Genomic DNA, 12,002 nt, shown 5'->3' on the forward strand with positions numbered 1-12,002 from the left:
CATGTTTTAAAAATAGTCAGTAAATGTATTTTTAATTTAAGGCCCAACGATAAAAGTAAACAAATGAAAGAAAAGGCAGTGATTACACTATCCTCATAAGAATTGTGAGAAGTGCTATTTTTTAATAATAAAAATATTTTAGATCACAATTAGGTACTTATTAGAAGGTGGCGTGTTGAGTTAAAGGGGCACAAAAATGTCCTACTTTGTTGTGCGACAATTTTTAATTAAGTTTATTTCTGGAATAAAGAAATATTAAAAAAGCATTATTAAAAATTCACATTATTTTCTAAAAAAGAAAATAGTGAACACACAAACATCTTTCTGCGTGGCTGGATCCCTTAGGTCGAGTAAAGATCTCGAAGTGGTATCTCTCTGCATCTTCTAACGCATTTAACATGGAGAGTATTCAGAGCTATCGAACTTCGCGGCAGGCTATCACCTCGACGTCCATCGTTCCACAACTGAGCGGATCCTAATACAGGTTTTGTCCATTATTTGGAACCAGCTCTCCACTGAAATATTTCCGAACCAATTGGACTTAGGGCAAGAGCAGACGAAAATTCTTAAAATGACGGAAACGCATTTGGGAACCAGTCAATGTCAGTGTCAGGCGGATTATTACTTAACATAAGACGGCCTTTTGCCCGTTATATAAAAATAATTCAGTAAATTATACATACATATTATACGTATATTTTTTCGCAGTGGCTCATTCGATAATGGTTATTTTTAGTGATGCTCGCAGTATGCTTCCTTGTATACATTGTAACACCAGCTTTATCGGACTATTATAGCCCACGATATGATGACTTCGACATCAACCCTCTCATAGAAAACGACCGGATATTAGTGAGTTACTCAAAATGCTTCCTCGACCAAGGTCCGTGTACACCGGAAGCAAAAGATTTTAAAAGTAGGTATTGTAAAAATATCATTGTGATTTAACACATTAAGTTCTCTTTTCTCGGATCCGAGCGGAGCGGGCCGAGTGGCGGTGCTACCCACTCGGATCCGTGCGAGAATCCTGTTCATTTTTTTAAAACATGCATTGTTTGCATCCATTATATAAGCATTCAATTTATTAAGTTTGTAACACTCTTGGAATATTAATATCTTAGTAGTAGTAGCAGTATTTAAAAGCTAAGAAAATTTTATTAATATTTTTAATTTGTTATGGTTTTCAGAAGTTATACCGGAAGCATTAGAGTCATCTTGTGGAAAATGCACTCCAAAACAGAAACAGCTTATCAAAACGGTAATAAAAGCTATAATGGCAGCTCACCCTGATACTTGGGACCAGCTCGTGAACAAGTATGATGGAGAGAAAAAATATAGGGAAGAATTCAATAAATTTCTTAAAGAGAAAGATAGAAAGTAATACTTTTCATTTGCTTGTAAACAAAAATTATGATTATTTTCCATAAGCCGTCCAATGGACAATGGAGATGTTTCTACGCCTTCTTAGATGCAATAAATAAGTAATAATTATCGGGGACAGATTTTGAAATAATTATTTACAATATAATAAGATAGATATTCAATAAAAAAAGATAGATATGAATTTACTGTCAATAAGTGATTCTTTCTTCAATTTTTAATTGAAATTATTATTTTTAAGTTTTAATTAATTTATTTATACATAATTTTCGAATCACTTGAACACCCAAAAAAATTATCAAGTTCTGTTAAGAGAATAAGACCGGCAGAAGAATATATGCCAGCTGTTTATTTTTTGTATAGATAAATTGCTAAATAAGATACTGCAGCGCCATCTGACGGGCTGATTTGTGAATTAAAACCATCCAGGGCGCCACCCAAACACATACAAAAAAAAAACATTAAAATCGGTCCACCCGTAAAGGAGGTGTTCAGTGACATACACCAGTACAGTAGAATTATATATACAATGACATATTTTTATAACTTAATTATTGCCAATAAACAGATTAATTAACATTGTCTCATTGTCAATTTGTTTGCCTATAGTTTTTTACTTAGGCTGTTTGATTTTTTGGAATATAAATCTTAGTACTAAATAAAACTATATTTTCTCTCCATAAAAATATTCCTCTCCACTTAAAAATTACATTAATAACCTAAATTGCGCCAACCGTCTTCAAGTTTACCGCTCAGACACATATTTTGCGATTCATTTTTATTTCAATAATATTCAGATATTTATACTGAGACAGTTAGTTAAACGAAGTGATACTTGAATGATACTCGTGATGCCTGCAAAGCCTAGATTATTCTCTACAAAATTGTCTTTTCAATAATTTTATCTTTCGCCTTAATCTACGGTCATAGAAAAAACGACACAGACAATATAAAAAACTAAAATGTTGACGATAGCCAACTTCCGGGTGTCGGTTTTTTGTAACGGTGTGCGCATCGTATAAAAATTACTCTCATTATTTTTCCTTAAGCCGCCAAAAGAAGTATCACTTAATAAATAAATAAATAAACTTCAATTAACGATATAAAGGAAGAGAAGAAACGTTATTCTTACTAGAATACTACAGTAAATCATAAAATAATAAGTATGACAGGAAGGATAGACATTAAAAAAATTAAACTTAAACAAATATATTTGGAATATTTTTTTTATACATACTCGACTGAAGACAAATTTTTATATGAAACAAAAAAAAATAACTGAATACATTCAACCACCACATTTATGTTTCTTTGACAGCGTCAATCTTGTCCTTGTACCGCTGTTGGTACTGGTCTTTTGGGTCGTATTTTGAGGCCAATTCCTTCCACAGCTCCGGACGCTTGTTCACCAAGTGCCTTACGACTTTGTCGGCGTTAGTCTTTTGTTTCGCTGTACATTTCTTACATTCGTTTTCCAAAGCATCTGGAAGAGTTTCCTTCAAGGTCTTCGCGTCTGGTGGACACCTGCTTCTCTCCATAAGACATTCAACATACCCTTTCAATAGGCGATCGGATTCCAGCACTTCATCCACGTTGACATTGTCATACTTGTCAGTGTATGTTGAAGGTTTCGCCCAAGCTAAGGCAAGGCAGCTAAGAACCAAGACAAGTGCTAACTTCATTTTCCTAAAAATAGAAATATTTTGGTTTAATACCGGATTAGACTGAGTGTAAAATGCGTCTGCAAAAATTTATTCAATTATTTGTTATATAAAACTTTATATACAAATTATAATAATTTAAAAAAAGTTTATAATAGTGCAAACGTGTCGGCGTTATGTAAATATTGTTTTTAATTACTGTGATTCTATTGTTCCATTGTAACAACAATAATTTTAATTTAATGAGTTGTATGAACATTATATTATGTATAATGGGTTTTATGTTCTAACAAAATAAAATTTATTCTCATCAATAATATTTTCACCCAAATAACTTTGTGTCGATACATAATTTTATATGTTTTTTTTTAATGAAATAATTTTGTTTCAGCGGTAATATCCTAGTTATATCTAAGCACTTTATTACAACAGATAATAAATTTTTGAAAAAATCCAATATTTCTCTGTGCGTATCGTAAGTATATGATCTCACCTAGGACCTACTTTACAGTTTTTTACAAAGAAGCACCTTTACACCTTTTTGGTGAGAAAATATTGCTAAAGAACTGACAATGTAAGAAAGATCAAGAATCCAATGCTATGTGTTTATACAGGCATCTCTAAGACAGTTTTTAGTATAGGTCATATTGGCAGACCTGTAGATATTTTTTCATATATTTTTTCCATTTATTAATTTATGTAAAGTATCTAGGACATACGAATGTATTTGATTTCGTAAAACAAGAAAATATGACATCACAAATTTAACACGCATACACATCAATTATATTAGAAGTAATCTAAGGAGAAAATTAAAATAAACAAACACAATAAAAAAAATATAATTACTGATGCTTACTAGAAAAATTTAAATTGGATGTTATCATCAAATCAATCACTGATTACCATTTAATGCTTTGTCAGTTGTATTTTATTAAGATCTGTCATCGCATAGTAAATGTGAGAAAAAGTAAAGTCTTAAAACTATGCAATAAAATTACTGTAAATAACAAAAATGCGTTGTATACAGTATCTACATTGACCTGTTCCGGCGACAATTATTTAAAGATTGTTTTCCGGACCCTTAAAAAATACTCGATAAATTGAATCAAATCAATGTTAATTGGTCCCTTCCATAATTTTTACTTTAAGGCATAGATCGTGCTTGCCAACTTGCGATAATTTTATAATCGGGATTCCTACTATCTATAATAAGTCTTTATCATAGAAAGACCTGTGGTCTGTTTTTTTTTAATTTATGGACAATGATGGACCAAAGTCACTCATAAAAAATTATATACTTCTTTTCGAACTAAAAATTTGTAAATGAATTAGGAATAATAAAAATAAATCACGAATTTTGAACACTTATTTACTTGAGGACTTCTTGTTATTTCGAACTTTACTTCTTGTTGTCTTTCAAATTGTATTAATAATCTAACAACTAAACTTATTATATTAATAATAGTGCAATAAAGATTTTATAAAATTGTTTACTTACAAGATTAGATAAATCCCCTTGCAATCTCTAGGTTCCTAGACACAACTGTGAAGATCTCACGGCTAACTTAGGACATTTATACCTGCTTCATTGCTTACAATAAAAATTGCGTTATTCACTAGACGTCATTATTAATTCATTAATTTAATAGACAATAGCCAGCGGAAGAAAATCTAACGGAAAACTCGTGTGAATTATGTTATAATAGATTTTTTAACATTTTTTATGCAATGAAAAATCCACAACTGAGATATAATTCTTCTGGGTATTTCATCACTTTTTAGTTATATTTCTGCCCATGGTTTTCCATGTCATATTTATTAGAGAGGAGAAATCAATACCGGTAATTGTCATGTATGAGTCGCTGGTTCTTTTATTCCCACTGGTAATTCAAACTTTTTTATAAGCCCTTTTATAATTAATTTCTGTTTTTTGGAGTCCAAATAGCTATTAAAACATGCATAATACATATCAAGTGTAAAAAGCTGTCGTTTATCTGATAATGATGTATTAATCTTGCACAAGTATATTTCCTTTGTCAACATACAACTTATTACAATAATTAATTCCACTTCGTTATTCTACGTGTACTTGTTTTTAATATTTATAGGCTTTGGAAAAATCCTAACGAAACTGGATTTTTTAATTGATTTTATATTATTTATGACATCGGGACTATTCCATCAATGATATTATTATATTATTTTGCTAACTTAAAACACACACAAAATATCCAGTTTCATACATAATATATCCTTTCGAGTATCAGCCAAGAAATGTAAAGAAAGGAAGAAGTCAAGGAAAAAAGATTGCCTCATTCTTTGGTCGGAAAGTTTATTTTGCGAGTGGGATGTCAATCGCAGTTTGCCTGCAAAAAATTTGAGAGCACGCCCTCGAAGCAGGATCCTCCTTCACCACGATGATCCTTCAGGATTGTCGCACTTCGCAAAACGGACTATTGAATATTTGTCTATGTCAGATGTTGAGAGATTGAGTCATCTCCAGTCCTGACCTGGCACCCTGTGATTTTCATATTTTATTCCCAAGAACTAAAGATAAAATTCCAGGTATTTTCTTTGTGCCCTAATGATGCAGTGAAAGCGTTTGAAACTGCCAGTGGTTCAATCGAATGACGATGTGTAGAGAGGAAGGAGAATACTTCGAAAATCAATAAAGTATAGACAACTTTCAATATTAAGCCGGTTTTCATTAAAACAGTTTCAGTGTTACCTAGCGTAAAAGACTATCACAATGCAAAGCGCCTGCAAAAAATATAATGCATCACTGACACACTTTGTAGTTGTAAACAATGTTTGTAACTATAGGCGATGTTCTTAACTTGTGAAATGAAGCCAGAGCATAGGTCGTAAACTATTTTTCATACCTCTAAGTGATAAGAGTTTGCCCCAAACGCATATTTGGCACTAAAATGCCCTTCTAACAACGTATGTTTGTTTGTTTTGACTACAGTTCTCATTTGTATCTTTCTGTCTAATGCTTACCATGCCATGGGACGAACAAAGCAGGTAAAGAACCTTACTGAAATGGATGCGTCGGCCTTATAGTTTCAACATGTTACTCATACTTAAAGGGCACCGATGGACCTTATATGTTTAACCTTCGCTCGTACGGTAAAATGGAATACATCGCGAAGGAATATAAGACGGTGTGTTTAAGAGATAGTTTATTAGAAAATAATGATCATGAATCAGAAATCTGAGGCCAGACCCGCCTAACCTTAAAGGGTACAGCGCAATTAATATAGATCTTTTAAAAGCGCGCAATTGTTTTTTCATACTTATCTATCAAGTAGTTAATAATAACTGCTCTTCCACCTTATGACCTAGGGAATTATTCAAATAATGACTCAATACTAATTAAGATGGTAAAGCTGGTTTATATAAGGTCAGTTAAAGGTTTATTGAAAATCTTGGCTTAGATTTATACATTATGTTCGATAAAAGAATTAATACGACAATTTTTCTAGATATAAATTATTTTATTTCTCAGTGAGTTACGTTAGGTTGTGGTAGTTAGAGGTATGTTCAATTAAATAATAAATAAAACTCTTTGCTTGAAGCTGATTTTCAACTGGCTTTAATCATTTTTATATGAACTTATATGTAATGTTAATAAAAGGGTTTGCCTTATTGAAGGGTCCTTAAATCTGTGTCACTTTCTGGTCCGGCAAAAGACGTCAAGTAAAAATAACAGTCAGAAATGAGGGTTTATTGCCAGTTCTTCTCTTCCGTTCTACGCCCTTGAGAACTGGCAGTATATGTAAAATTTGAAGCATTTAATATATATTTCTTTTTGACGTTCATAAGTATACATTATGTTACCTACATGAATAAATGATTTTTGAAATTTGAATTTGATTATTTTTTGTTTTTCTAATACAAATTTTTAGTCTTTATATTTAACGAGGACTCTTTGTAACGTCATAATTTGCACATTCCCTTGAGTGTCATTATATACACTGTATATGTACGTAATATCAGGTTATATAACTAGTAATATAAAATATTTTAAAAAATCCTATTTTTTTTTTTCAAAAGAACATAGTGATCATAAATATATTACAATTTTTAACTATTTCCTAACTACTTTGCAAGAACCCTCCCATAGGCCTCCAAGGATCTCCAGGTATCTCGGTCTTGGGTGAGATGCAACCAGCTCGAGCCAGCCCTATTAGCAATGTCATCCACCCCAGGAGATGCGTGATGTCATAAATGGGTGACAAGCGAGCGATTGTCTTCTTCTGTTTCGTTTTCCAATAGGGCCTCTTCTTGCTGCATGCTCTGCCTATTTCTATTTTAGTTTAGATCATCAGTAGCTTTAGTAGAAGCATATAATATTTATTGAAATATATCGTATAATTATAGCAGATAAGAAATCAGCAAATCCAAACTAAGTTTAAAAACATCAAATATAAATTTGAATAAATAAAAATGATTTATTTGTTTATTGCACCAACAATGTAGTCACTAACACATGCATATAACACAAACATAAGCCAAGTGCTACCCCAATTACAGGCTCATAAAACATTACATATATTATGAACCGTATACACTAAAAAATAATTAAAACAAGATAAAATAAAAATTATAACAAAATGAATTGAATATCCCTCATAAAATCCTAATTACTAATCAATTAGCCGCTAACTTTTTGAGAATTGATGAGGAGTATCTGAAAATTCTCAAAACCCCTTCTGATCTCAAAAATAATTTCAAATTCTTAGGTCCTTCTAACTATACTCTACGCTCTTCCAATAGACATCTATCATTCTAGAAATGACATATCTAGAAATTTCATCCCACAGCTCTTCCTTCATAGGCCTTCAATTCATTTAGGATTTCCGCCATTAGGCTGTGGAATAAGCTGCCTGAGTCTATACGATTGGCTTCCTCCCTATCGTCTTTTAAAACTCTTCTATATAAATATTTCCTAAACTTATCATATCCTGATCAATCGTGACCTGTGTAATCTCCTGTTCGTTTTGTAAATGTAATTCTCTATTTGCTATTCTTGAATTTGTAAGATTAGCTTTTTAGTTTTAGTTAGTTAATATAATATATATAGTTATTAATAGATTAAGGTTCTATATATTAATATAAATTTATTTTGTTTTTTATATAACTTCTGGTTATGCACTTCTTGCACCCATCATTTTTTTTTATTTATTTCTTTTCTTACTAGGGTTGCCTGGAATAGATCGCTTGTTAGCGATAAGGCCGCCCGTTGCATCCCTTGTAATTTATATATATTGTGTTATTTGTGTTCTTTAGCAACGAAGTGTAAATAAATAAATAATTGAGAAAAATAACTATGATAAAAGCCATTGTTGCGTCTAACTTCCGAAAACAATGTGTCATTTATATTAAATATATTTAAAGTATTATTACCTTGACGTTTGACAATCACTGCCAAAAAAAAAACACTATCAATCACCTAGACTAATGATCATGACCTATGACACTGGACCGTTTGTCTATGATTATGGGAGTAATTGTAATTTTTTTTGTAGAAACTTTGCCAAGATTTGTATATTGTATCGTCTTAGTTAAATGATCATTTAAGAAAAGAGCGTACCAATTCTTAAAAGGCCGGCAACGCACTCGTGAGCCCTCTGGCAATGAGTGTCCATGGTCAATAAAATTCTTACCTAGTTTGGAAACCAGTCTCCCAATACTGTCACTGTATTATTAATTATTATTGTTAATGTTTAAGGGAGAAAAATAAATAAATTATTATTATAATTAATAACATTTAACATCAGGTGAGCATCCTGCCCATTTGCCCCCTGTTCTATAAAAAAAATGTTTATTTCCAGCATAGTTATTGGAAATAAAAAGTTATAATTATTGTAAGCACTAGATTTAGAGTAAGCGTAAGAAATTCTCGTTTATTTCACTTGCGCAAACCATAGACAATAGCTTGCCGTTTCAACAAATAAACATAAACTAGCTATTGACTAAATAAATGTTTTATTCATAGGAACAGTGTTAGCCTAGTGACTTTAGCGAGCGACTATCGTCCCAGAGATCGTAGGTTCAATCTGAGCTAATGGATCCTTCTTTCTATGTGACCCAATACCAAAAAAGTTGACGACATAGTAGGCTGGGGCTGATCTTAAGCATTCAAAAATGATTATGAAACACATACAGAAATCTGAGGCATACCTACATTTTTTTATTAAAAAAAATATACAAAAATCTAAATTTAATCATTCACATTGGTAATTAAAAATATTAGGGAGTGTTTGTACAACAGAGACTGGTAATCTTCCTTTTTCGAAACACTTTAAAATTACAAAAATCTCTAAAATATATTAATACGGCTCTCTCTATATATTTATATAATAAGCACACAATTTAAGTATGTAGTGGTTGCCACTAACGCCATCTATTCTTATTGTAACTGAACATTGATTGGGTCTGTCAATTACTCGAGTACTCAGAACCTTCTAGTATATTCAAGAAATCGGATAAATAAATTATCTGAACAATGACGATATTGTAGTTGTGTTTGAGTTAGCAGGGCATAGAACGGTAGAGGCTATTCGTCCAGTACTTAGTGACTGGGCAAACAGAAAAAGTGGTACCCTTACCTTTCGTCTTGTGCAGGTAATGACAGGACATGGATGTTTTGGGCGGTACCTGCATGACATAGTGCAGCGGGAACCAACAACTAGCTGCTTGGACTGTGGCGCAAATGATGACACTGCAGAGCATACGTTGGAGGATTGTCCACAGTGGTCTCAGTTGCGTCATAATCTTTGTTCTGTGGTGGGTTATAATCTTGCTTTACCTTGTGTTGTAAATAAAATGCTCGGCAGTGACGAGGTATGGAATGCAGTGGTATCCTTCTGTGAGCATGTAATGCTACAGAAGGAGTCAGCAGAACGAGAAAGGGAGCGCTTTAGGACGAATCCTAGGGGTAGAAGACGGGGAGGAAATAGGAGAAGATATGCCCATCTCTTACCTCCTATGTAGTGTATTGCACCGAAGCTTTTTGAATGTATTATGCCGTTGAGGTCCCGGTAGAATGCGATAGCGACCCCGGAGCCTCTGTAACGCGGCTTTGTAGGTATTTGTCGAGGTGTTTTAGTGGGTATTGTTCACCCAGTCTCTGAATAGCAGAGATTTTGGTGTGGGTCGAGTCCCACATACCCCTGCAACTTCCTAGGGCAGGGGATGCGCAAATGCATTTCCACCTCGAATAACAAAAAAAAAAAAAAAAAGTTGTGTTTGAGTGCATATCTAAGAAGAACAATTTAATAACAAAAATATTTATATTTTTTATTTTATTTATGTCTCACAAAAACTTACAAAACTTCATAATATGATATGTTACAGTAAAGTATTAATAATTGTCATTCTTCTTTGGAGTAATTGTTATTGTTTTAAAAAATATATTTCGGATAAAAACCAAAGAATGGCTTTTGATTACTTCCGCTGATGAATGTTATGATATACAGTTGTCAATTATGTATTTAAGTTGCATTTTTGTGTCGTTACTTGTTTAATGACGCAAACGGATGCCGGGTTTTCCACTAATATCTTAAATCTTGTAAAAATATATTTTAAAAAGTTATGAACGCCTTTAACAGAATTGTATAATGTATGTAAAATGTTCTATAATTTTATATTAATACTAGCTGTCCCCGCCAGTATAATATATTGATGGACATAAACTCTGTACACGAGGATATTTGATTCCAAATCGGAATACTATCGTTTGGACTGGGTGATCGTTATTTTGGCGAGCGTAGCTCACCGGCGCAAACGCCCCGCAATTTTGAAATCTGTAATATCTTTGAAAATATTCATTTAAATCATTTACTGTAAGGGACCATATATAATCTATATTGTCTGTATCTATATCTATATTATACATCTATATTAAACGAAAAATGTATATAAGGTATTAATTTGGATAAGGATTAATGCTGTATTGCTTAAGTCGCTTCGAAAATTAGCCATCATATTTTGTCGTAAAAAGTAAATGACAAAAAAATGTTATTGTGGGATATCCATTAGAGATAGAGTTATACCATCGTGGAGTTTTCTGTAGACCTTTTCAATGTGAACTACTACTTAGAAAAAATATTTTGTACGGCTCTCCGATTCGATTACATTGGAAACGTACGGCTCGTGCGTTATTAATGTAATCGGAACAATGTAATCATTTACGACATCACATTAGAAATCTCAAAAACATCACAATTTATTCACTATTTAATGTATTATAACTTCCTCTAATCTCTGTATCTATTAAAAAATCGCATCAAAATCCAAGAAAAAAGTTTAAAGAACAGAAAGCGACTTTGTTTATACTATGTAGTGATTTAACATTCAAAAGTACTATTTTAGGTGGTCTAATTAGAATTAATAATTTGATTTGATATTACTTTAATTATTTGTATTAGTTACGGCTTAGGTTAAACAATGTTATGTAAATCTAATTAATATAATATTCCTTAATATCAAATGCTACATTTACGTATGTTCGGAGGCACCTTTTCTTCCATATAGTTAGCTAGTTTAGCACAATTGTATTACTTTAAATATATTTAGTTTACGAAGCAGTATTAGTAGGTAAACAAGTCAGTTGACCTCTCTGACAAGACAGTCTTGGTCAAGCCAGCCTCGAAGGTCGATCAGCCTATTAGATTGTCCTCACGCATTGATTCTTCGTAGGGAACTGTTAATTATATTGTCTGATTATGTTAACAATAGCACAATGCATTGAACAGTATATGGATTATCAGTAGTCCAAAGATATGAAATACAGAGATCTAACTTGGGTAGTTGGGTGTTGGGTTCTATGTGAAAGTTCTATGAAAAGTTCACTGCGTGTCAGTCACATGGGACTTGATGTCAGAAGTGAAACTTCTTCGCAAATTAATTATTACTAAGGTAAAAGCCCGAATAGATTATCATGTACCAGTA

The 12,002-nt window shown here is 32.3% G+C and overlaps 2 protein-coding genes across 2 annotated transcripts; one reads left to right on the forward strand and one right to left on the reverse strand.

Annotated features, from left to right (window-relative positions):
* Nucleotides 1-424: 424 nt before the first annotated feature.
* Nucleotides 425-2,305, forward strand: LOC110991544 (allergen Tha p 1-like). Its single transcript, XM_022256918.2, has 2 exons — nucleotides 425-916; nucleotides 1,188-2,305. Exons 1-2 carry the CDS (start codon nucleotides 739-741, stop codon nucleotides 1,379-1,381), a joined length of 372 nt encoding a protein of 123 aa, XP_022112610.2. The 5' UTR covers nucleotides 425-738; the 3' UTR covers nucleotides 1,382-2,305.
* A 268-nt stretch (nucleotides 2,306-2,573) lies between these two features.
* Nucleotides 2,574-4,696, reverse strand: LOC110991548 (allergen Tha p 1-like). Its single transcript, XM_022256924.2, has 2 exons — nucleotides 4,543-4,696; nucleotides 2,574-3,066 (listed from the first exon to the last, which is right to left on the reverse strand). The coding sequence occupies exon 2, from the start codon at nucleotides 3,060-3,062 to the stop codon at nucleotides 2,682-2,684; it is 381 nt and encodes a 126-aa protein (XP_022112616.2). The 5' UTR covers nucleotides 3,063-3,066; nucleotides 4,543-4,696; the 3' UTR covers nucleotides 2,574-2,681.
* Nucleotides 4,697-12,002: the final 7,306 nt, after the last annotated feature.

The sequence above is a fragment of the Pieris rapae genome, chromosome 3 (assembly GCF_905147795.1).
Source record: "Pieris rapae chromosome 3, ilPieRapa1.1, whole genome shotgun sequence".
In the NCBI taxonomy this organism is placed as follows: Eukaryota; Metazoa; Arthropoda; class Insecta; order Lepidoptera; family Pieridae; genus Pieris; species Pieris rapae.

Bases quoted from the DNA above. Each gene is read 5' to 3' on its own strand.
- LOC110991548 (XM_022256924.2), bottom strand. From the start codon at position 3,062: ATGAAGTTAGCACTTGTCTTGGTTCTTAGCTGCCTTGCCTTAGCTTGG.
- LOC110991544 (XM_022256918.2), top strand. From the start codon at position 739: ATGCTCGCAGTATGCTTCCTTGTATACATTGTAACACCAGCTTTATCG. The intron at 917-1,187 runs GTAGGTATTGTA...TATGGTTTTCAG, and splicing joins GGAAGCAAAAGATTTTAAAA to AAGTTATACCGGAAGCATTA.